General features: G+C 39.6%; 1 protein-coding gene across 1 annotated transcript in view; it reads left to right on the top strand.

The window, feature by feature from the left end:
• The first annotated feature begins 628 nt into the window (after positions 1-628).
• col5a2a (collagen, type V, alpha 2a) overlaps positions 629-27,281 on the top strand; it is a 65,266-nt gene continuing 38,613 nt past the window's right edge. Inside the window, exon 1 of the mRNA XM_021578900.2 lies at positions 629-886. Coding sequence (XP_021434575.1) covers positions 796-886 — 91 coding nt within the window. The 5' untranslated portion in view covers positions 629-795. The remainder of the gene's footprint in view (positions 887-27,281) is intronic.

Below are 27,281 nucleotides of genomic sequence, written 5' to 3'. Positions count from 1 at the left end.
CATTTCAGGCATAGAAAGACTCTTGAGTGGATTTCCTGCTTCAGCTTTTCAGGGGAAAATGCTGTATCCCTGAAAACCGGATGTTAGCCTTTTCTGGCGAGTCTTCATCGGCTGCTGTTATTATAAAAGGAGAATCAAACTGTTATTCCTTTCATTTCTGAGGGCCCATCAATCAAAAGTCAAAGGGACCTGCCTAAGAGCATTTAAACAACGTTATTACATGTTTTCTGTTCAGATTTCCTATCACCTTTTGACAATGATAATGTTCCATGAACTCTATTCTTATTCTTCTAATAAAACGTTGCCTTTCAGACCCTGCTAAGTTTGGTGCCTTGAAGACAATAAAACAGCACTTTAACAGTCCTGCTTAGCAACCACTCCAGGGAGGGTATGGGGAGGGAAGAGCAAAACAGTTTTAAACAAACAAAGCTTTTCTTATCTGTTTCTTCTCATCTTTGCTCTAATTCTGATCTTGTTGTTTAAGTAACAAAAACATATCATTCATCATTCAAAAGATGGGAACAAGGGTGTAGTTTTCAGAGCCACAAATGCCTTTGATTGGATGGTTATGAGAGAGGACTGACAAAAGGGGGAGGAAAATTAGGGTTGCCAGCATTCTTCTCACTTAAAGCTGTAACTACCCAAAAAAGCACTCGTGCAGTCTGGGTTGGGTCTGCCTTGCTCGCTGCTTATTGGAAGTGTTCTCTGGCTACATGGTACAGTGATAACCTGGGCATTTCTCATCCCTTTTTTCCCACTTTGTGCACAAGTAGAGCCCATGTCTTTGTTGTAGACATGATGAGCTTTGTGCATTCAAGGATTTGCCTTTTTCTGGTTGTCTCTGTGGCTCAGGTTTTGTTTGTGAAATGCCAGGATGGAAACAGTGGTAAGTACATCCTTGTTAGTTTATTTTAACAATTAATTGCTGATTGGTATAACATTAAGAGTGTGGCTGTTGGTTCCAAGATGAGTTAAACTTTAAACATGAGCTTGTTGTATTAGGACTTGATTTTTTTTTCTGTTGTTGAATTTGAACATTTATCTGTGAAGAGCCTCGTTTGGTTCAAATTGTTGGATGTTAAGGTAGTTCTGGAGTGTGTTCTGCTAAATACAGATAACAATTAAACAATAAAACATAAAGCATGAATAATAATAATAGTGTATTACATTCGTAATGCACTTTTCATTATTCAGTGTTTTTGTTGTTGTTACCAAATAGAAAAAAAAAAGGTTATTGAATTGGATCTGTTTTTGCCAAAGTAGATAGCAAGGACATGACCTTTATCTTTTTTTTTTTTTTTTTTGGGGGGGGGGGGGGGGGGTCTTTTTTTACGTTCTCATGAATAGCAGCTGAAGACACAGTGAAGGTATGGAACATGTAAGATACATGTCTGTAAAGGATGATTAGCACAGACCTTAGCTGGCAGGACCTCAAAAATGAATTCCAGTTTTGGACGAGAGTAACTATAGTGTGGATTATCTTAAAGTGGGAAATCAGCTCTCAATCATATACTGTACTGTCCTGTATGGACATACAGTATGTCAGTGATTGCCAGTGATGTTACATGTTAATCTAAGGTGCCAGAAGAAAGCCCTGAGAGAGAAAATAAGTGCCAGAGGACTAACTTTATTCCCCATCTCTTGTTCATTAAGTGTTACCAGCAACCAGATTTTTTTTCTCTGCATTCTACATCTGCCTAGACTATTTCAACACCATGTGTCTCGGATGGAACATAGCTTGCATTCTAATGCAGAGTCATTCGAGCTCTCTATAGGTAGCCTACAGACTAGCGACCAAGCACTTAAAAACCCAGAGCTGAGTGTTACTGTTGTAGTGACTTTATGTTTTTTTAAATGCCATGATGTCATGGAATATTGTTCAGTGTATGATGTCATGAGGGGAAAACCATAAAGCAGACCACTGAAAAGGATCTTTGTGGCCCTTGAGTGGCCCCTGTTTTCAGTGAGCTGTCAAAACAATATGTTTGATTTGTAGCTTAAGCTCAATTGGAGTTTGTTTTCCAAGTACCCATAGATACTGTATTTGTTAGATTTTTTAAAAAGTAATTCACCCAAAACATGACATCGGTGTAACCTAGACAGGGAGCCCTCTTGTGGTGGAATGAACAGGAACATTAAAATGCCTGTTTTACGTCTGTGCATGTATGAAGTGTAATGATGTTTAACATGTCGGCACATTTTGTGTTGAGCTAATTACCGTTATTACAATGATGTTGCTATAGAGCCATCTCTTCCATTATATTTATTACTTTAGCTATTATAGGAATATATGGCCAACTGTGAAGCCTGACAAGATGGGAAAATAAATCCAATACTCTTGAAATACGCCATATTTAAGTAGGGCCCCTGACCTAATGCCTCTTCAAAATGGACAACTGGTGATGACTCCTCAGAGGAAAATTATCTTCCTCACATTTTATTCCATTTCAGAGCACTAGTCCCAGAGGGTCTATAGTTTTCCCCTCTGCTCTCTGTGGATGCAAGGGTTTCCATATTTGTCCATATGAAACAAGGCACTGAGAACCTGAACTCATGTTCCCACAGAACATTGACAAATTATGTCAGCCCAGGGAGAAGACCATCAAAAATGTATTCCTGTCAAAGCAGCAGAATGTTGACTCAAATTCTTGCAACTAAGTCAAAAAGGAGTCAACTGCTTTCGAGGGATGTTTTAGTGTATGGCTTCATTAAATTACTATGTTAAGTATAGAGAGTTGGTCAGTGTTGAATGGATTACAATTTAAGCCACTTTACATCATTATGAGCAGGAAGGCATAGCCATCCAATTTTCCAAGGTGTTTATGAGTCCTTAGAACGTCAGCAACAAATCCTGTATTTAGAACTTTGTCATTTCAAGAACCCATCAAACTCTGTTTGACACTCTGAATCAGAACCAGACTACAGATGCAGTATCTTAATTTGGTCATACTCACAGACTAGGCAAGGAGGGCATTAATCGGAGAGGCAACAAAGAGACCAAAGATAACCCTGAATGAGCTACAATGCTCCACAGCGGAGATTGGAGTATCTGTCCATAGGACCACTTTAAGTCATACACTCCACAGAGCTTGGCTTTACAGCAGAGTGGCCAGAAAAAAAGCTGTTGCTTAAAGAAAAAAAGTAGGGGAAGACTCCCCAAACATATGGAAGAAGGTACTCTGGTCAGATGAGACTAAAATGTAGCTTTTTGGCCATCAAGGAAAATGCTATGTCTGGTGCAAACACAACACCTCTCATCACCCCCGAGAACACCCTATCCCCGCAGTGAATCATGGTGGTGGCAGCATCATGCTGTGGGGATGTTTTTCATCGGCAGGGACTGGGAAACTGGTCAGAATTGAAGGAAGGATGGATGGTGCTAAATAAAGGGAAATTCTTGAGGGAAACCTGTTTCAGTCTTCCACAGATTTGAGACTGGGACGGAGGTTCACCGTCCAGCAGGACAATGCCCCTAAGCATACTGTTAAAGCAACACTTGAGTGGTTTAAGGGGAACATTTAAATGTCTTGGAATGGCATAGTCAAAGCCTAGACCTCAATCCAACTGAGAATATGTGGTATGACTTAAAGATTAAGGTACACCAGCGGAACCCATCCAACTTGAAGGAGCTGGAGCAGTTTTGCCTTGATGAATGGGCAAAAATCACAGTGGCTAGATGTGTAAGTCTTATAGAGACTTACCCCAAGAGACTTGCAGCTGTAATTACTGCAAAAGGTGGCTCTATAAAGTATTGACTTTGGGGTGGTGAATAGTTATTCACGCTCAAGTTGTCAGTTTTTTATTTATTTATTGTTTGTTTCACAATAAAAAATATTTTGCATCTTCAAAGTGGTAGGCATGTTGTGTAAATCAAATAATACAAATGCCCCCAAAAATCTATTTTAATTAAAGGTTGTAAGGCAACAAAATAGGAAACATGCCAAGGGGATGAATACTTTCGCAAGCCACTGTAATTATAATCCACATAACATTTCACATTTCCTGTTTCTGCAGGATTATTTTCCTGCTGTGTGAAACTGACTTTAAATTGAGATCTGTGTATTGCAATTATATAAAGATTTTATAAAAAATAAAGTCTCTAATGTGGTGACAGCAATGAGCTGCTGAATATGTTGAGGTGTTACTGAGGAAACTCTAGACACACCCAATGATTCATTGTGCTCTTTTGCACATTTTAAAGGCTCTTTGTCAAAAGTGTAAATGTATTGTATAATATTCCAAGATTTGTTTTCAGTTTAGTAAGCATATAAGCATATATGATCTATAATATGCAGTGTGACTGGGTTTAATTTAGATTTTATATGGAGAAAATACCAACTTGAAGTTCGGTGTGGTTGAATGTTGATGATAGTGAATAATTGGAATATAACAGTAATATGTATCTGTTCTGGAAAAAAGACTGTAACCATGAAGAGGACGATTGTGGAGGGTATTAAAGTGTTTTTAAAATAAACTGGCTATATTTCTGAGGGAGAGACTTGGAAAGAATTTGGGAGAGTTCAAGATGAACCTTTGAAGGCTGGAAACATGTTTAGAGCAAATGTTTGAAATACACATGTTGAGTTTTACAGTTTTAGATGAATGCCATACTGTATGTGTATGCGCTTGTTGGAAGTTTGCTTCCTGAAGGGTCTCAAACTCTTGATAGTCTTGTGACAAACGAGTGGTGAAAACTTGGCACACACATGCAACACCATCGTTCCTCTGACAGGTAGATCTTTACTGGCACAATACAAGATGTCCTGTAAGTCTTTTTTTGAGTATATACTGTGCAAGGATCACTGTCCCAAGTAACCAAAAGCAGCAGGTCGTGCCCAGCAGTAGAGCTGTGAGAAGCCATTCAAGAATATGTTAGTGTGTGAACACTCCCCCTCCCAAAGGGCAGACTGATTCGCCTGCAAAACATTTTCAAAGATGGCCACTTAACACTGTACATCAAAGGGACTTCACTTTTCACATTAAACCATTTTAACCTTTGTGGAACCTTCTTTTCATTTACTTATAACTGTCTTTATACTAGATTTGTTATTTTTTTGTGAACCTTTTGGTATTTATTTAGGACAAATGCCAAAGAGGCTGATAACTTTCTCTCTCTCTCTCTGCGGGTAATTTGCAACAGGCAAACAAAGCTGGTATTCTGAATCAAGAAACCTATACAGTATGAGGTAACTTTGACTCGCAAATCGGTTCCAGGTGTTATTGCCACATCAGTTACAATGCATCAAATGGACGGTTTTCTCAGCAAACACTAAATGTCCAAACTTGAATTCAACCAGGTCCACCAGACACGACACTGATTAGAACCATGTGCTGCATTTTTGCCATATGACTTGATTACATGCATCTTTTATTCCCCGTGTTGGACTAAAACAAATCCAGATTGTACTTTGTGGGTTACATCTCAACCAGAGTGCCAGATATCCTTGTTTTATCAACTGCCTGGCATGATAGCCCATGGCATTGAACCTGGGTGACTCAGCGGCACCACAGACTGACGGAGCAGATAGATTTTTAATGCAGCTCGTGCCCAAGAGGCCACTACTTATAAACCAAATGATGGCAGTCAGCAAACGGTGGAGTGGAGGGGGGATGATTTCCAGATGTTAAAATAGTTGCTTTGGCAGTATTTGGAAAGTATTAAAACAAGCATTGGCTGAAAGGAGGGAGGCTGGGGAGGAAGTTATAGAGCTGATGTAAGATGTGGTGTGTCAGGGTATGGCTTGGGGCCTAGGTGATGTGGAAATTGTGGATATGTAGGTTCATTGCTTAAGGGCGGGAGCCCCCTCTCCTCTTTCCAGCTCCCAAGCCTCCACTGTTTTAAAGTGAGAAAACATCAATTTTGCACATGTTGCGTCAGCTCTGAATGGCACTTCGTTCTCAATCGTCTCTGTGATCCATTCAACAACCTGTCCAGACAAGATGGTCTGTTAGCACCTGCTTCGTTCAAGAACACAAACTGGCTGGCAAATGGTGTGCGTCTGTCGTTTTGAGTTGCCTTTGCAGGTTTTGAATGTTTATACAGCTGGTTGTATTTTGTCAGAGGAGATCAGGAGGGGTGTCTGCCCTCTGGAGTTGATCCACTGGAGGTTGGCAGTCTTAAATATACTGTTCTCTTCCACTAAGCGTGTTCTCTATTTGTCCCCTGGTGACCATTTCAAAGCCTGCGTAATTGGTTTAAATCGTCCAATTTCATGATATGTCATGTCACATTATGGGAGGTTCTGCCATGCAGGTCCATTGCTTGAGACCCAGGTAATGAGTCAGCACTACATACCTGGGTTAAAACAGTATTTGTTTAGCTGTGCTTGGTTGAGCTTGCCTGGCATAATGAAACCAATAGAATAGTCCCAAAAGTGCCCATCTGGCACTCAGGCAGAAGTCAAATATTTTAGACACTATTTGAACCCAGTTCTGCAGCACAACTAAACATATACTTTCCTGAATTGATCATTGCAATTATTAAACCTTGTTACTATACATTATACTCGTTAGATACTGATTGTATGATGTCAGAAGTGGTTTCCTATAGGTTCTTGTCTGTAGTGTGCCTTCTGTGGGCCACGTGCTGCCCGATGTTTGAGTACATGTGGCCTGCACAAACCTAAATTCTAGGCTTGATTCTGTGGTTAAGGTCTATGGTTGCTGCCTGCAAAGACTAGTAGGTGGCAATGGTCATGGTGGTCATGTTTAGGTTCCATGCTCTTGTTGTGTAGGATACTTAATTGACAGCTGACTGGGGTTAGAGGTAGGTTCCTTCCATGTGCACGGTCCTCCTCTCGTGTGTCAACATGGAACAGTTTTAAATCGGTGGAGGCTGCTGAGGGGAGGAAGGCTCATAATAATGGCTTAAATGGCTCAGTCAGGTACATGACACAGTATATGACTAATGAATAAAGGAATGGAAGTCAAATGGAAGTCAGACAGACTGATATGTGTTAGCTCCCTTTAAACTCAGCTTGTCCCCCATGTTTGCTCAATATTTGAATATTCATTTTATTGGCCTTAACAACTCCATTCAACTATTTAAATCAGGTGCCAGTTGCTTGTCTGTTTTGCCTATGTAGGGCATGATCTAATTTTTTCACAGGTATAAGTTCATAGGTGAAAGTTTACTGGCACAAGTGAAAAGGGTTCCAATGTTGTCAGTTAGCATGGCAAATATATGACCCTTCCATGAGTAGTTTAGATTCTTCAATTACCTGAATGATTTTCACGGAAGCACTATTATGTTGGCTAATTTGCTAATGTGGACATCAAATGTAAACTCTGTTTGCATGACTTTGAGATCCAAAGAGCTATATAGACAACATAATTAGGGTCGGGACGATACCAGTATCGCAATCAATTTCGTGGCAAGGAAGCAAAACATGAAGAGGATTTAACTAAATTTAGGAAAACAGCCCTAATGTTGGAAACAAAGATCATTATTTTGTCATCCAGGGTCACATTTATTCATTTCCCAAGCTATAGTGCACAACATTTTACATATAGCAGGTTTTTAAAGGACCAAAGAGTAAGGTCTGCTTCGTGTTTTCATTTTTGCCATGGCAAAACATATTGCGTTGCAGATTGCATGATTCTAGAGTTCCTGGTCAAATACCAGAACAGATTTGCCAAAGGGATGTTTCGGGTGATTTGGAACACATATGTTCAGAGAATTTCTTGGCATTGACTCAAGCCAAGGATTCCAACTGTTCTGTGTCTACTGTACTACTCCTGACTGCTAAGGTTCTGGTAGGTTGTCTGTCTGTTGTTAGGTGTCATAATGGTCCAACAGCAAGTGCAGAATACTTTACTTCTCTTCCAGTTCCAAGTATGACCGTTTCTGTAATGTCCCTCGCAATTACACTCATATGGTAGGAAAAGCAGATCCATTTCAGACTCAGCACAGAGTTAAGTACTGAGTGCTGTGACATGTAGGTTATATCAGATGTGGTGAACAATGGGATTTTAGATCCATTTCTGGCTCTCATTACTATACAATGGATCTGTTAGTTGATTAACTGTTACTGAATGACACTACTTCATACACATAATCATGAATGTACAAATGTACGATCTTAATTTGATCACTTATTGCTGAGATATAGGTCAAAATTAAGATCCTACATCTGTAATGATGCACGCATGCACATATGCACATGCACAAACACACACACACACTCATACAAGGCATGAGAGATCATTATTTGGGGAGATGGTGTATCAGATATACATGTGTATCAGTTCTCTAAAGACTCAATAATAAGGGAATTTAGATTCTGCAAAACTACACAGCAATTTAAATGAAATAAACAGGATTCAACACCAGGAGTGTTAAAGGCGCTACATGTAGAATGTCTCACCCATGTGGAAGCTAGGTGAATTGCAACAACACTAAAGCTAAATATAAACAGATTTTTAAAAACAGAAATAAATAATTCTAAATAGTAATCTGGATTTATTTATTTACAAATTAGTAACAATGTCTCACCCCATATTCAAGAATGGAATTTTTCTCGCTCATTTTACGTTATTTGAAAACAAAATCACATCCAAAATATATATATTTTTAAACAAAGCAGTTATTATTATTATTAATTTAGAATTATATAAAAGCCCCTTGGATAGTCACACAGATATATTATTAACCATGTTATTAGCAGGACAATATATAATGGTCATATTGGTCATGGCTCCCGAGTGGCGCACAATGGGAGGGCAGGGGTCACGGGATGGGCCGCAGAGTCGCGCACAGAAGACTGACCTAGCCCATGGGGAAGGGAGGAGGAGGAAGGGAGAGGGGGGATGGACACCCACCCTGCCACACTGGGTAGCACAGACCAACACTTTAAGGGGCATTGCACTAAGAATGGCGCTGACTAGGGAAATGTTCCCTCTGTTCTTATTGCCAATCTGCATGTTAAAACTAAAACAATGTAATTAAGGATGGCATCTTTATGCTTTCGTTAATAAAATAATGATAAAAATACTCTTTCAAAATGCAAATGTTTATTTGGTTATGGATCCATAACGAATTACTATGTGATTAAAGTTCACTGAATTACAGAAATATCCTCCAATCCTCCAATCCTCTATATGTAATTATTGGAGGAGAGGCACGTCATATTTTTCAATATACTTTAGGCCTACCGTAGGTGACATGAGTCTCACTAGTGTTGAGTAATGTGCTGTTAAAAGTGGTGTAGGTCTTATTTATTTAAAAAGCTAATTGAAGTTAGAAGCATTACCCTACAACTATTTTAGCACCTTTTCACACTGCTCTGAGACAAGCATGGGGACTGGTCTTGATAAATCAATGATCATTGTTATTTTCACTGAATCTCAATTTGGGTAGGCGAGTCAGTTAAGAACAAATTCTTATTTACAAGGGCAGCCTACTCCTTCCTCCCCATTGGGGAATTGAACCCCAGTCTCCCTCATGACACAGGGATTCTTTAGCTCAATTGCCAAGTACTGTAGTCTACACCCGGCAGTCACGTTGTACAGTGCCATATCTTCCATTCCATCCTAATGGAAACCCAGAAGGTTTTTTGTATTTCTTGGAATCGATACACCAATCAGTCCCATATACTATGTTCTTACAAAAAAAGGTTTTAAATTCTCTAGTTCAGCAACAATTGAAAGATATCAAATTGTTCTCAAAGATGCCCTCTGGTGGTCGAACTAGCACTAACTAGCATTAGTGGTACCATTGGTTAGCACTTAATAACGTGCCATAGAATTCTGCGGCCCCACGCAAGCTATGTTTCAGTACGCTGCAACTTTTAAAGGATGAACCACTGTAGGTAGATAGTGTGGTCTACAGCTTATCATGAGACACTCTACCTCAGGCAATCAAAACCTTGAGACTTCCTTAGATATTGTGCACCAGCTGTTGTTTACATACAGTGCCTTGCGAAAGTATTCGGCCCCCTTTAACTTTGCGACCTTTTGCCACATTTCAGGCTTCAAACATAAAGATATAAAACTGTATTTTTTTGTGAAGAATCAACAATAAGTGGGACACAATCATGAAGTGGAACGGCATTTATTGGATATTTCAAACTTTTTTAACAAATCAAAAACTGAAAAATTGGGCGTGCAAAATTATTCAGCCCCCTTAAGTTAATACTTTGTAGCGCCACCTTTTGCTGCGATTACAGCTGTAAGTCGCTTGGGGTATGTCTCTATCAGTTTTGCACATCGAGAGACTGACATTTTTTCCCATTGATCCTTGCAAAACAGCTCGAGCTCAGTGAGGTTGGATGGAGAGCATTTGTGAACAGCAGTTTTCAGTTCTTTCCACAGATTCTCGATTGGATTCAGGTCTGGACTTTGACTTGGCCATTCTAACACCTGGATATGTTTATTTTTGAACCATTCCATTGTAGATTTTGCTTTATGTTTTGGATCATTGTCTTGTTGGAAGACAAATCTCCGTCCCAGTCTCAGGTCTTTTGCAGACTCCATCAGGTTTTCTTCCAGAATGGTCCTGTATTTGGCTCCATCCATCTTCCCATCAATTTTAACCATCTTCCCTGTCCCTGCTGAAGAAAAGCAGGCCCAAACCATGATGCTGCCACCACCATGTTTGACAGTGGAGATGGTGTGTTCAGGGTGATGAGCTGTGTTGCTTTTACGCCAAACATAACATTTTGCATTGTTGCCAAAAAGTTCAATTTTGCTTTCATCTGACCAGAGCACCTTCTTCCACATGTTTGGTGTGTCTCCCAGGTGGCTTGTGGCAAACTTTAAACAACACTTTTTATGGATATCTTTAAGAAATGGCTTTCTTCTTGCCACTCTTCCATAAAGGCCAGATTTGTGCAATATACGACTGATTGTTGTCCTATGGACAGAGTCTCCCACCTCAGCTGTAGATCTCTGCAGTTCATCCAGAGTGATCATGGGCCTCTTGGCTGCATCTCTGATCAGTCTTCTCCTTGTATGAGCTGAAAGTTTAGAGGGACGGCCAGGTCTTGGTAGATTTGCAGTGGTCTGATACTCCTTCCATTTCAGTATTATTGCTTGCACAGTGCTCCTTGGGATGTTTAAAGCTTGGGAAATCTTTTTGTATCCAAATCCGGCTTTAAACTTCTTCACAACAGTATCTCAGACCTGCCTGGTGTGTTCCTTGTTCTTCATTATGCTCTCTGCGCTTTTAACGGACCTCTGAGACTATCACAGTGCAGGTGCATTTATACGGAGACTTGATTACACACAGGTGGATTGTATTTATCATCATTAGTCATTTAGGTCAACATTGGATCATTCAGAGATCCTCACTGAACTTCTGGAGAGAGTTTGCTGCACTGAAAGTAAAGGGGCTGAATAATTTTGCACGCCCAATTTTTCAGTTTTTGATTTATAAAAAAAGTTTGAAATATCCAATAAATGTCGTTCCACTTCATGATTGTGTCCCACTTGTTGTTGATTCTTCACAAAAAAATACAGTTTTATATCTTTATGTTTGAAGCCTGAAATGTGACAAAAGGTCGCAAAGTTCAAGGGGGCCGAATACTTTCGCAAGGCACTGTATATGCATAGTCCCTTGTCTTACCAGACGCAGCTGTTCTATCCTGCTGATATAACCATGTATGTTGATAATGTCATCGTTCAGCCACAACTCCATGAAGGATAAGATATTACAGTTTCTAATGTCCCATTGGTAGTTTAATCTTCCTCGTAGGCCGTCGATTTTATTTTCCAATAATTGCACGTTAGCTAGTAGAACGGAGGGCAGAGGTGGTTTATTCCATTGCCTACAAATTCTTTGAGCAAATGACGGGGATTTGGGCCTGTTTCCGGGAAAGCAGTATGTTGTTCATGTCGGGCTCGTCGAACTCGTTAAAGGAAAAAAAAGCTGTTCGCTGTTCTGATGTCCAGAAGTTATTTTTAGTCATAAGAGATGATAGCAGCAACATTATGTGCAAAATAAGTTACAAACAACGGAAAAAAACAAACACAAAAACACAATTGGTTAGGAGCATGGCGCCGTCTTCCCTCATCTTTGCATCTGTGCCATTATAGCATCCGTCACAGAAATGGCAGCGCCATTATGGTTATCTACATTTTATAGAATTCAATTTTCTTCTTCACGATTGGCTGATCCCTCCTGATGGCCCAGTTGGAGATGACTCCAACAGGGTCACTGGGAGGGATCAGCCAATGAAGTTGGAAGCCCCACTGAGTTAACTACATTAAAATGGTGGAAGCCTTTTGGCCACTAGAGGCCTCTATCATTCTCTATTCGCTTGCCCCAGTATGCCATTGTTAGTTGTGCTCGAGGGGTAGATGACCACACTTTATAGTGATGCAAATATAAGTGAGGGAAGGTGCCGTTGTGAAACAGAAATTTGCATTTTAAATTATGATTTTGTATTGGCCCAAAAAGTTATTGTGAAACACTTTCATTCGACTATTACTGAAGATATATTATGGAGGTTTTCTGAAATTACAATGCTAAAATTATACATCTCCTTTAAAATCCACACTTTCTTAGTGTTTATATTGATCTAGGTGTTATGAAATGTACATTTTAGCTATGTTCATACTTGAAATCAACACTAAGCAGTGTTGTGCTCTTAACACTCATGTACTTTCTTACAGTGTTAATCCATATACCAATGACACTTTTCAGTGTTGTCAGGCGTAACTCTCAGGGTGTTGGGAAATTAACATTTATAGCATATATTGGGGGGATGTTGTTTTAACACTGTTTGTTGAAAACTGATCTTGCATAATTCACAGGGTGCCTTTTCTTTCTGAGTGAATTGTAGAGTTTCCACTCATGGTTGTATTTATTAGTGACAGAGACATGGTTATGGAATTCTTATGGCTTTCACCAAATGAGTACCTAGGCAAATGCTATCATTAAACTGTAACTTGATGATTTCTACATCAGGTATTACTTTGATTGGCTAAATTGTATGTATAACAGTGGTGTTAGTAAACTACTGGTTTACAGGCCACATCAGGCCTGCAAGTCACATTATGCTGCTGTGTAATTCCAACTGGAATCCACCCGGAGTTAGGATATCCAACAGTTAGAAGCACGCCCAATTTTTCAGTTTTTGCTTTGTTAAAAAAGTTTGAAATATCCAATAAATGTCGTTCCACTTCATGATTGTGTCCCACTTGTTGTTGATTCTTCACAAAAAAATACAGTTTTATATCTTTATGTTTGAAGCCTGAAATGTGGCAAAAGGTCGCAAAGTTCAAGGGGGCCGAATACTTTCGCAAGGCACTGTATATATATATATATATTGCCATGGCTTATGATGTGTTCAAATGCTATCTGGGGGGGGGGGGGTACTTTTTTTGCACAATGTACGACTGTTTTGTTAGTCACAAACCGATGTCCATTCATCTCCCAACAAGCAGACTGCACAGTAAGCCAGACCAATGTGAATGTCTGACCATGGAAATGTCTGCAAGTTTCACTGTGAGTCATGGGTACTAGGAAACTAAATTGGATGATTTCACCAGAGTTGCTATGATTTGAAAGAGCCGGGCTGTTAACTGATACGTTTGGTTTGTTTAACAACTTTGAAAACCTCACAGGCTGTGTGTTGCCTTTTCTCAGGCAGAGATGTCATATTATAACTACTTTATATGACACATGATACATTAGATGTGACATTTAACCACATGACATAGACTTATTAACCTATACAACAGCCATTAAGAAAGATTGATGGCTGTTTTCAGCGATCAAACATCTGAAGCAGTCATTTACTGGCAAAAGAAAAGACTCAGTGAGTGAAGTATTATTGAGTGCAGCTTTTGGATGCTTGCTGTAAATGTGTGCAGTGGTCAAAGCGGTTCCACATGTGTTTTCTGTGGGGAACAATTGCTTGCAAAATTGCCTCATAATTGCCATCGTGAAAAGACAAAACTATTTACATTTTCCGTTCAAGCTTCGCTTAATAGGCCGTGGATGATCTCTAGTTAACACAGCATCTACACAACCGTACAGGGTTTCTGGCTCCAGTCAGACAAATCTTTATTCACCCACCCAGACTCAGTGAGGCCACTAAAGTAGTTGATATCTGATTTTAATGGTTTTATCTGACTGATGACGTGGTCATGCTGTCTTTTCCATCCCCAGTTATGTGTGTTGGCAGGTTATTAAGGTGTGTGTGTGTGTGTGTGTTTGGTTTTACTATCCTTGTGGGGACCAGAAGTCCTCACAAGGGTAGTAAAACAAGGAACATTCAGACATTCCGCTGGTTCCCACAAGGAAAAAGGCTATTTTAGGTTTAGGGGTTAGGTGTAGGGTTACAATTAGGGTTAGGGTATTAGGGTAAGGGTTAAGACATAGGGTTGAGTTTAGGGTTAGGAGATCAGGTTAGGGTTATGGTTGGGGTTAAGTTTAGGGTTAGGTTAAGGGTTAAGGTTTAGGGTAAGGGGTTATGGAAAATAGCATTTTAAATGGGAATCAATTGTTAAGTCCCCACAAAGATAGTAAAACAGATATGTGTGTGCGTGTGTGCATGTGTGTGTGTGTGGTTTTACTATTCTTGTGTGGACCAGAAGTCCTCACAAGGATAGTAAAACAAGGAAAATTCAGACATTTCGCTGGTTCCCACAAGGAAAAAGGCTATTTTAGGCTTAGGGGTTAGGTTTAGGGTTACATTTTGGTTAGAATTAGGGTTAGAGGTAGAAGTTAAGGTTAGGTTTAGGGTTGGGTTGGGTTTGGTTGGGGGGGAGCTGTGCTTGTGTCTGCATCCATGCGTGCATATGTGGTGGGATAGCTCTGTGTAGCACATGTTGTCCAGGGCAGATTCCTTCTCTCTCAGTCCAGTCTCCTCCCCACAGGCTGGGCTAGCTCCATCACAGGAAGTCCTGTCACAGCGGAATTTCCTCTGGAAGAGTTCCGTGCTTGCTCTCTGGGATGGGGCTATTCATATCCACAGTCGTTTATCCCCCTATAAATCCTTGGAGAGATAAAGGAAACGTTTATTTTGGGTCTATGCAGATATGTGTTAAGAGGATGTATTACTTAGATTCTATAATCTAGAGTTCAAGCATTCTGTTTGATTTAAGCATACCATTTGGAGCATGATATTATGGGCATACCAATCATGTTGTTTTGATTGCAACAATGTTAATGCTATTGTGAGTGGGTGAGTCAACCATTTTGGTGTATATACTGTACCTCAGCATCAATAGGATCTATTACTGGTTATCCATGGAATTAGGTCTATTTCTAAAAGGAGATATGGATGAACTCTCCCTTTAAAACTGAAGAACATACTTGTTTCCTAATGGGAAAAGGTCCACCCTACTCTGAATTCAGACCAGACATTTTAGAATTGCTGAAGCTCACACAGCTGCTGATGACATATTCAGAAAATATGCAATGGCTGCTGATAGAAGGGAGGGGCTGCAGCAAACAAAGTGGAGACAACTTGCCAAGAATGAATTCAAAGTTTGGCAGTAATACATTATATTGAGAGAGTGGTTCACTAAGTAAGTGGTGGAATATATTGATTGATTGAATGCAAACTTTACAGTTAAGAATAGTTTTTTACTTTTCATAAGAGGAGAGGAAAAGAGACATTTCCTGGCCTCCATTGAGGCAGTTCTCTTTAAGTGAGTATGTTTGGAATGTAACTTTCATGTCACTTTTTTTACCTTACTTTCACTATCAAGAGGTCAGTAGAACATATAGTTTAAAATGTTCCACCCACAGCTCTCACTCCTAGAACTCCTAGAACTTAAAGCGAGTGTGTTTGTGACTTGATGTCAACATTTAAATTATGACTTGATTTGCTCTCAAAACATGAAATTCTATTAAGTCCGTGTTTTGTGTTTTATGTATATCTTGAGGCTGACTCTAGTCAACATTTTTGGGTCTCACTACTGGGAAGTGAGAACACGTACTGTATCTTTATGCTATGTGGGATACTGCAATTGCAGAATCCGTTAATTATATTGTTTTAATGCAAAAGAAATGTAAGCACCAATTGTGTGCTAGTATTTTAAAGAGAGCAATTTGGAGTCTACTCTGTATCTACAATAACATTATTTTGACTGCTCTAGATCTGTCACCACGTTTAACAGAGATATACTGTAGGACGCCGTAAACTTGAAGGGTTCCATTTACTAATAAAGTGAAAACCATACATTATGTCACTCTCCCACCCCAGGGTTTAATTTGACTGATGTCACCAGAGGCAAGGGGGGCTATCACTAGATTGTGAGTTGTTGTTCTTACAAACTGCCTTCTATCTCTTCTTCCTTCTTCCTCCCTGAGTTTTGGTCAGAATTCCTACACAACATATTCCCCAGTGTTAAATGAACACTGAAAGTATGGACCCTTGTAGACACTGAACAGTGTTGAATTAACACACTGCTTACTGCAAACCTTCATTTGCATATTTCCTAAAGTGCTTACCCTTTCGAGTGAATTGTAGAGTGACTGAATTTGTTAGTGACAGACAAATGCTTTTTTCAGACATACATTTTCAGTCCTAAGTGAATATGTTATCATTAAAATGTTATTATAATTATGAAATGTAATGTACTGGACTGTTTGGATGACTCAACAGCTGGGTTGCAGACAATGGGTCACTTAGTTGGGTAGTTTTTTAATGCTGGGTTATTGAGATATGACCAAGCGGGTCAGCTCAAAAGACCGGAGGCTTGGCTTAGTAGGGGTGTCGATATCGGTAAATGTCATTCTGATTCATCTGTCAGTAGAATTGCTATCACATGTTATGGCCGAACACAGACAATTTAGTCGCTTTAATAAAGCTTACAGTAGTGTAGGAGTTCCTTAAATGCCTATGTAGATTCCAATTTGAAATCCCTCATCGGATAGTAACCACTTTGGTGCAATATTTAAATAATAATGGTAATTCAGTATTTTTGTATTAGAGTATGTAATTTGCAATAATATTCAAGGAAAATTTTACATTGGTGTGTACGAACCTAACATGATCAACAGTAATTACATTTACTCTCACGGGTGGCCAAAAAGAACTAAAACCACACTCGTAATAAGCCACACCTCCTGAAAAATTAACCCACATTTGGGTAATCCAAACAACTCAACATGTCGGGTTATTCACGCAATCTGTCAAATTATGATGTCTTGCAAAATTATGTATGATTCCTATTGAAATCCAGCCAGAGAGTGGATATCCAAACTTGATAATTTTTAATCACCCGCAACCTGCATTCAGAAAGACTGCCAGCATTGAGAAGACTGAAATATGAGACTAGCTAAAGCATCTAAACTGGAACACCATTTCAGTAACGGATGCAATAAATCCAAGTAACATATTGGATTAGTTTAGAAAATGTATGTCATTTAGATTGGAGAAGCATAGATTAGTGAATCAGTCAATGTAAATCCCAAAACATAGATATTGAAACAAACAATTCTTAAAAATCAACCTGCAATAGAGCATGCTGTGACATTTGTTGTGGTTTTGGTTCAACTGTTGTTATCATCACCAACACTGGGGTTATTTTACACCAGTGAGTGTTAATTAAACACTTACAGAGGTAATTGTTATGTTTAGAGTGTAGGCCTTTAAGATAAGGCCTTATGAAATAAGCATTGCATTGTGTTCAATAATAACATTTTAATGATAACATATTCACTCAGGATCTCACTTGGTGAAGTCCATAGGACTGAAAATGGATGAATGCAACAGCCATGTCTCTGTAACTAACAAATACAATTATTAGTAGTACCGCTGCATTTCACTCGAAAGGCAAGACACTAGGAAATAAAGCTTTACACCAAGCAGTGTGTTAATTTCACACAATTTCAGTGTTCATTTAATGAATGAATCGTTTTGATTTAACACTGGAGAATTTGCTGTGAACAAAAAGCATTCCCATTCATTCCTAGACTGTGCATGACTAAAGTGCATGACTGAAGTGCATGAACGTGAATGACTAAAGTATGCACATTTGCGGTGCAGTTGTGAGATGTAAATATTTAGAGCACATCTTTGCCTTGCCCTAGGTTGTTCTGAGCAACACACTGTAATGTAAGTCAGTGTCATTGCAAACCAGCTGCATCAACTCTGCTCAGCTTTCAGACCTATCAAACAAAGAGAGATGGAATGGAAAAGAGCGAGAGAAAGAGAGGGCGAGACCAAGATAATTAGCATTCGAAGGAAACACCAGGCAAGGATGTTTCCCTCGCTAGGGAGAGAATAGGGGTCAAACGAAAGGTGGTGGAAGTACACTATATGTTCAATAGCTCAGGGATGTTTCCCATGACATATATACAATGCCACATAAAACAGCTCGAAGTCTGTCCCTCCAAAAATAATGATTATGATCGAATAAGTGATTTCATCTTTTGACTGGAGTTTAGCTTATTCAAGGTTTAAGAAGTATAGCCAGATAGAGGTCCAGCTTGAGTACATTATCTGCAGTTGTAGTTCTTTGTTCCAGAGAAGGACAATTACGAATCCATACCGAAACTTAGACAGCTCTGTGAACAAATCAAGTCCTTTGAAAATGTTTTTTAAAAACTCTGATTTGTTGTCTGCTTTGTGGCATGCATAAAGAGGGTTTGAGGTCAGCTGGAGCTGCATTACCACTGTAAAAATCTATGATTGGTTTTATCCCAAGCATCAATTAGATGCTAATTACACAGTACTTACTATGTTCTTAGTTCAGGGAGGCCAATGATCTGAAAAACCCTATTGTAGAAGTAGGCCTAATCGAAGACAGGGGAGCAGTTTTCTTGGGGGATGAGTTGCAAGAGCTGCTGCTCTGTTATAAACACGCTGGTGATTGTTTACTTTTCCTATTGTCACTGATGTTTCTGGGTAGCATGTGAGCCATTTTGGTTGGTGTCAGTTGACATATTATATCCTAGGATGCGGGACATCAGTTCCCATGACTGACATGTTTTCTTAGCCATTCAGTGTTATTGTGTAATTTAGAATGATATCACCCTGAGCCTGATGACATGGTGCTGGTAGTGCATATTCATTATATATATATTTTTGTGTGTTTCTACTGTATATCAACTAAAGACATTGGGATGTTGCTAAATAATAATCCCTGGTAGCCATAATGACTTCCCAACTGACATTTAAAATAGGACAGATGACAAACTATATGCTGTAGAAAGAGACCGTTATAGGTGGAGTTGTTAGGGAAGGATCAAGTGAAGACAGGATTATCTTTCAATGATCAAATCATGTAGATTTATGCTTCAATCCCCCTCAGTTGTTCAAGTTCAGTGAGTTGTTTCAGTGAGTTGTTTCAGTGAGTTGTTTCAGTGAGTTGTTGCAGTGAGTTGTTTCAGTGAGTTGTTGCAGTGAGTTGTTTCAGTGAGTTGTTTCAGTGAGTTGTTTCAGTGAATGTTTCTGTTAAGATCTTCATTTATATCAAACATTTACTCTCACTCCATTTTTTATGTAAAAAACATGTGCAACATCGCGGTAGACATCCCCTTACTGTTCCTCCTCTTCGCTGTAGAGCAGAGAGTTTATTCTCCCACATCTGGATATGCACTTAGTTGATATAAAACACCAGGATCCCGTGACCTTGTGTATTTGTTAAAGTGCCGGCTGGTAAACTGGAATGTTGTACGTCACCATGCAAAGTTTCCTTTGCATTGTGGGTTGTCCTCATTTGGCTGAAACTGAAACTGGGAGGAGCTACCCTCCAATAAGAAACATTCATTTAAATGTTCTGTTCCAAAACGTTTTTAAAAAAAGAATGAAAAGAAAGTCTATTACATGCCCTAATATATATGAACCTGGTGTGATGTATGGACTGGCTGGGTTCTCATGCATGCAAGATGGAAGGAAGAAATTGAGCTTGAAATCACTATCGAAGTAATGAGGAAGTTCATTCCAGCTGTGTCGTAGTCAATGAGGTGCATGTTATTGGTTTTTAAGGTGTACATTGTGTCTGTTGATTTGGTGCTTGCAGTCTTTGAGGCTCAATTGACACCAAATGAATTATTGTATCTGAGTTTGATTCAGAATGTCTGTTACAGGATAGCCTGTATGTAATCACAAAGAGAGAAAACGTGCCCAGCTACACTTAAAGAGTGTCAACATGTTCTGCTTGGTTTGATCTAGTGTACGAGTGGACCCACCTGAGAGGATGTGGAAACCACATGTTTTACTGCTAACCCGAACACTATAGAAATAACACATGGTGACAAATCAAACAGGTAGTCTACACCTGTGGAAACAAAATAACATCTTGTATCTGTATATGGTTCACACCAAAAATGTATGCAAATGATGATATGACAATGATATGACAAATTGTAAGATATGCCATTTAAGACCACTTTGGAGTGAAATGGAAATTGATTACAGTAATAGACATGCAAAGTATAGCACAGCTGATTCAGGTTATGGAGTGTTTAATAAGGGCTTTTACATAGAGATGAATTATATGCTTTGATCTGGAATTCTTCTTCTTCATGCCTGCTTTTATGTGCCAGGTGTGTTATAATACCATAAATGATATGTTATATGCTCAACATCATTGGCTTTGTGGTCAGAGGGCTGTAATTCATCTGAAAGGGAAAAAAGCAAACACACAAACCATACACGGTTACAGAGCTAGCCAAATGCCATCGTGAGGTAAACCACATTGCCAGATAAGGTTGAAGTCAAGTTGATGACTTGAACATTTGATTATTTTCAGCAACAGGCATATTGTTGTGCCTTGCTAGTAGAAGTGTGTACATATGTATTTATTACTATTCTCCCTTTTGCGCACTACTGGTTTGCAGTTGGAGGGTTTGCTGTACATTGGTCTAAACTCACTGTATTTTGCAGAAAGCTAGTAGTGCAAAATAGAAAACCTATCTTGTTACTGTAGCTTCCAGTCATGTTTGATATGATTATGTGAAGGATTAATTACCATACTGATCTTATCCCACAACCTTCCCCAGGCGCCATTACTTTCTGTTCTGGCTTGCTAGGGCTGTATTTTTAATCCAGTGAAAGTATATGTTATAGCCGACTAAATACGTTTTCCACATATTATAGTTACTCGAGCCATCTTTGGTACACCACAGTATTACTGTAAATATTCTGCATCTACTTAAGAGGGACATCTCAGTGTGGCAAACCTGGGTTCAAATAGTATTTAAATCATTTCGAAGATTTGTAAGTCTTCGACCGTTTCCTTGAGCCTGCTTGGAGTGCCTGGAGGCAGGGTTTGCGCTTTTAGGACTATGCCATTTTTCCCAGGGAAAGCTCAATGAAGCAAAACACAAGTAATTGTTAGATTTCAATACTATTTAAACCCAGGCCTGCAGTGTAGATGGTACTTGACCACAGACGAGCTCTGTGGAACAAAGACAATTGAAAACTAGGAGTCAGTAGGAGGGGGATAGGAGTAATTTAGAATGACTGCATCCTCCCAGGCAAACATGGTTGGAACCACTCGAGGGTTTCATTTTTCTTTCAAGGAATCGGGCCATCGGGGAATCAGGCCATCGGGGACAGCTCCAGAAGAAAAAGAAGCACAGACATGTAATCAGCTACTTATTAATTTAACTCCTCATCCCCATCCCTACCCAAGCCTAACCTTGTTTGTGGAACGGAAGGGAGGGTGAAGTGCGTGTTCAAACCAGAAGCAACAGTGTTCTGTTGTGCCAACAAGGTTTCCCTATAATCCCCAGCTCTCATACCTCACAACTTTGGAATGTGAAATAATGTTGTCTTTTTTTACACACACATTACTTCATAAAATGTTTTTTAACCTTCTGAAGGGAGGCAACTCCTCTGGACACCCCTAACAAAGGGCCAGGTATCATAGGGTTTATGTGCACTTTGAACTGACACTATGTAGTAACTCGTTGCTGACAAGACATTTCGGAGTCTTCAACACCAATTTCAACACTGAAAATGCAAAGGCAGTTGTTGGTTCCACTTTACACACGGTATATGTAATATAAGTGATAATCCCAGAGAAGCCGATGTTTGGAGGATATATAGGCCCGAGACAAAATCGAGGACCGACAAACCGTGCCAATATATCCTCCAAACACTGGCTTCGAGGGCATTATCACTTTTATACAACGGGTTACCAGCATATTCAAAATAATGATTGACATATTTTCATCAAAAAATTGATTTGTATGATTTTATTCACACTATTTCATCTTTCCACAAGATATAGACCCGACACAAATCTAGGGTTGCAACCCAAGCCAGCTAGTCTTTCATTCTTTTGGTTCGGTTGCCAGAGACGCTACACGTTCAGTATTTTTTGTTCTGTATCCAGTCGTTCGTTCTAAATGTTCTATTGCCATACTGGCTAGCAATGTTCTTATCCCTTGCTTGCTAGCAAGCCAACTGCGGCTAACTTACAGACACGTCAAACACTACCGCCAGAATAACAGAAATGTAACTGCATTTGCATTTGTTTAAGCTGTTTTCTCGTGACATTTATTTGAATACATCCATAACAATGAGCTAATGATGCGATATTTCACCTGGTATAGAAAAGTGCTCTCTCATCAGGACACTGTTGTTCTGAGCTAGCCAACATCACAGCTAACACAATCACTTCAAACTGAAGCTGGAAAGACTGCAAACTAGCTGCATCTCATTTAGTTTGACTTGTTTTCTATTGCCGTTTCTTTGTATATATCCATAAAAATGATGCTGATTCATGATTTCGACTGGCTGAGAAAAGCCTATCTGTCTCGTCCCGAGTCCCGACCCCTACACATTCATTACTATGGGACAGTTGGAGATTGAATTTCAATATTTAAACAATGTTGCAAATGTCAGGGAGATAGACAGCAAGGTTTATACACATTTTTGCTTCTGAAAACCAATTGCTAGTCTAAAAGAAATGGGAGAAAATGTCTAGATGCTTTTTACAGTGGGGATCAAGTTTATTAAATTGCCTGGATGGGCTGATGAGACAGTGGATTGTACAGTGAGATGGAATAGAGTAAATAGGCAACGTCATCACTTTAGCTGGTGGTAATTTGGGGAATAAACACCGGCTGAAATTTGATTTTAACCAATCAGCATCCAGGATTAGACCCACCCGTATAAAAAGGCTTAATGAAGCCTTCCAAAGCTGCACACATAATACGCCATCTGCCACGTGGCAATAATGCCAGGTGTAAGGACCTGTCATATTGCCCTTTATAGTATGGCATTTGCTTATAAATTATTTGTGAATCATCTACCTAGGTGTTAAAAATGGTTATGAGCCTTCAATAAGCTTCATAGATACAATTGTGACCCAGTTGTTTGTGACCAACCACTGTCCTGGATAGCTTTTTCGGTGAACCAATGACAGGAGGGTGTCAAAGGGGAGAAGGAACTTGGAGAGATATGTATGTAGGCTCTGACACCAGAGGGTTCAAAGCAGGCACCACAGCAGCCGCAAAGCCACTCAGCATCTGTAACTCATCTGCATGACTTGGAAAAAGCAGGCAGTACTCTGACAGTATTCCTACAGGATCAACACTGTCAGCAGGAACACTCTGGTCTTCCCAAATGGCAGATCTCTTCAGGCCTACAAAGAAAACAAACAATAATAAAATGAGTAAGTCATATCAAAAGGATTAGGCTGCTTTTGGATGCGTCTGACACCTGACAGAGCATTCGGGACACCTTGCTATTTGAACAAGAGTAAGCCTACTATCTGAAACAGTTTGGCTGGCATTGAGTCTTTTTTGCTCTTGGGAAAGAGAGAGTTGAGTTTAAATAACTCATTGTTTCCATCAGGTCATTTTGTAACCTCTACACTTCTGGCTGTACTAGTCTACTCCCCAAACACAATGTGTTATGAGTATTTCCACGTTAGCCAAGGAAAATCCATGAAGTAACCATTCATTTTAACCTTCTGACAGATTCACTGGAATTTGATCATAGATGTTTGACATTGTTCAAGTTTGGATGCTGCGGTTCACTTTTAAGGTTACTACAAGCTCCACTCCATTGATCTACAGCTGAAGTCGGAAGTTTACATACACTTAGGTTGGAGTCATTAAAAATCGTTTTTCAACCATTACACACATTTCTTGTTAACAAACTATAGTTTTGCAAGTCGGTTAGGACATCTACTTTGTGCATGACACAAGTCATTTTTCCAACAATTGTTTACAGACAGATTATTTAACTTACAATTCACTGTTCACTGCTCACAATTCCATAGGTCAGAAGTTTACATACACTAAGTTGACTGTGCCTTTAAACAGCTTGGAAAATACCAGGAAATTATGTCATGACTTTATAAGCTTCTGATAGGCTAATTGATTTCATTTGAGTCAATTGGAGGTGTACCTGTGGATGTATTTCAAGGCCTACCTTCAAACTCAGTGCATATTTGCTTGACATCATAGGAAAATCAAAAGAAATCAGCCAAGACCTCAGAAAAAAAATTGTAGACCTCATCCTTGGGAGCAATTTCCAAACGCCTGAAGGTACCACGTTCATCTGTACAAACAATAGTACACAAGTATAAGCACTATGGGACCACACAGCCGTCATACAGCTCAGGAAGGAGACACGTTTTGTCTCCTAGAGATGAAAGTACTTTGGTGCGAAAAGTGCAAATCAATCCTAGAACAACAGAAAAGTACCTTGTGAAGATGCTGGAGGAAACAAGTACAAGTATCTATATCCACAGTAAAACAAGTCCTATATTGACATAACCTGAAAGGCCGCTTAGCAAGGAAGAAGCCACTGCTCCAAAACCGCCATAAAAGAGCCAGACTACGGTTTGCAACTGCACATGGGGACAAAGATCATTCTTTTTGGAGAAATGTCCTCTGGTCTGATGTTACAAAAATAGAACTGTTTGGCCATAATGACCATCGTTATGTTTGGAGGAAAAAGGGGGAGGCTTGCAAGCCGAAGAGCACCATCCCAACCCTGAAGCACGGGGTGGCAGCATCATGTTGTGGGGGTGCTTTGCTGCAGGAAGGACTGCACTTCACAAAATAGATTGCATCATGAGGCAGGAAAATGATGTGGATACATTGAAGCAACATTGAAGCAAGACATCAGTCAGGAAGTTAAAGCTTGGTTGTAAATGAGTCTTCCAAATGGACAATGACCTCAAGCCTACTTCCAAAGTTGTGACAAAATGGCTTAAGGACAACAAAGTCAAGGTATTGGAGTGGCCATCACAAAGCCCTGACCTCAATCCCATAGAATATTTGTGGGCAGAACTGAAAAAACGTGAGTGAGCAAGGAGGCCTACAAACCTGATTCAGTTACACCAGCTCTGTCAGGAGGAGTGCGACAAAATTCACCCAATTTATTGTGGGAAGCTTGTGGAAGGGTACCGAAACGTTTGACCGAAGTTCAACATTTTAAAAGCAATGCTACCAAATACTAATTGACTGTATGTAAACTTCTGACCCACTGGGAATGTGATGATCTGCTAACCATGTGTAACAAGTTAACAAGTTACATTTTATTTTATTTGATGAAAGATATAACAGCTGAAATAAATCATTCTCTCTACTATTATTCTGACATTTCACATTCTTAAAATAAAGTGGTGATCCTAACTGACCTAAGACAGGGAATTTCTACAAGGATTAAATGTCAAGAATTGTGAAAAACTGAGTTTAAACGTAGATGGCTAAGGTGTATGTAAACTTCCGATTTCAACTGTAAGTGCATGTGCATGGGTGGAGTGGGATTTTTGGAGCAGCGAACACCTTTTGGAGACATGATATCCTCACCAGTCCCACTTCCATTCACAAGGGGGTGATAGCAAAGTTTTGTTGTTGTTGTCATTTCATTTTGTGAACGCACGGAAGAGTTGCCTTCCCTTGCTGGGACACACTTTTCACGTCACTTCGATACAAAGTGATTTTCTTAACAGGTTAGGAGATAATTTTCCTTGACCCTAACCTTAACCTCAGTCTCCTAACCTGCTACATGAATTACCCTAGCTAGCTGCATGAGTTTTCCTATACTGCTAAGGAAAATTCACTTCAGTATCGAAGTGACATGAATATAGTGTTTCCCTTCCCTTGCCAGTAGTAGCTGGATAGCAGCCTGTCTATCTGGCTTCAGCCTGGCTAAAAATATCTAGCCTTATTAGCTTCCCACATCTCCATGAGAAATAATCAGATGTATAATAAAATAATATGCACTGGCAAATATTCTTATTCTTGCTGGTGTAACCTAAAACATTATCCCAGTTTGATGTGCTGCTGTGTATTACTTCCCATATCAGCTACAAATAGAACGTCATCATGTATTGGTCACGGAGAAAAAAAATACATGGCTAGCTAGTTGGCTACAGCAGGTTCAACCATTTCACAATAGCCTGGAATCATTAGTTTTTACTTCAAAATATACCTTTTTGGGTGGATTCTTGTTTGGTTTACAGTTTCAATAGTCGCTGAGATTATATTTGGTTCAATCAACCAATGCAAATTTGTGCATTTTATTATTTTTGCATCAATGCAAAATGGACAACTTTGATGAATAGCCTATAAAGCCTATTGATCAGATCAAGGAACCAAGCGCCAACACTACCCCCCACGGCTGTGGAAGGAATGACACAGCGAGTCTCAATTTTCAGGTAGTACAAAAGTATGTTGAATTCTGGATAGTATTATTACAAGGAGCCCCTTTTGTGACAAAAAGACATTGCTACACTCCGAATCTTGCGTCTCCATAGAGCTTGTAGTAAGCTTTATCTGGCTTTTGTTCCCCCTGAGGTAGTTTAACAGTCTAGGGAGTCTTACTAAGAACACAACTAAACATTCTCTCATTCTCTCAGTAACCTAGAGAAATTCCATGTTCTCAAACAGGAGTGGTCAATCTGAGTGAGAATACTAGTGGGAAATACATTAGTATTCAGACGAACTCCACAAAAGGGGGGCAGCATGTTTTTTCACTGTTAGCAGGTTTTTACCTGTCTGAGGAAAGTATGGAACCAGCAATGATTTAAGCTGAGGGGGGTGGGGGGGTTGCATTTTCCAACCGGGCACGCACGTATGTCCGCATATGCCATCACGCGCATGTTGATTTTGTCTGTTGCTAGCTAATTTGTCCTGGGATATAAACATTGGGTTGTTATTTGACCTAATATGCATAAGGTCCTTTTTTCTGGACCTTTTAGAATTTTGACCCATGTTGAGTCACACAAAATGCGATGCATGATCTCAACAATTAATCCATAGTTAAAAGGGGAAACATAGTTAGTTTCTAGTAATCTTTCCTCCTTCATCTTTTTCTTTTTCTTCTTCTTCTGTGGATTTTATATGGCAGTTGGCAACCAACTTTAAGGTGTATTACCATCACCAACTGGACTTGAGTGTGAACGTA

The sequence above is a fragment of the Oncorhynchus mykiss genome, chromosome 22, assembly GCF_013265735.2.
Source record: "Oncorhynchus mykiss isolate Arlee chromosome 22, USDA_OmykA_1.1, whole genome shotgun sequence".
In the NCBI taxonomy this organism is placed as follows: domain Eukaryota; kingdom Metazoa; phylum Chordata; class Actinopteri; order Salmoniformes; family Salmonidae; genus Oncorhynchus; species Oncorhynchus mykiss.
This window is presented reverse-complemented; position numbering and strand designations above follow the sequence as displayed.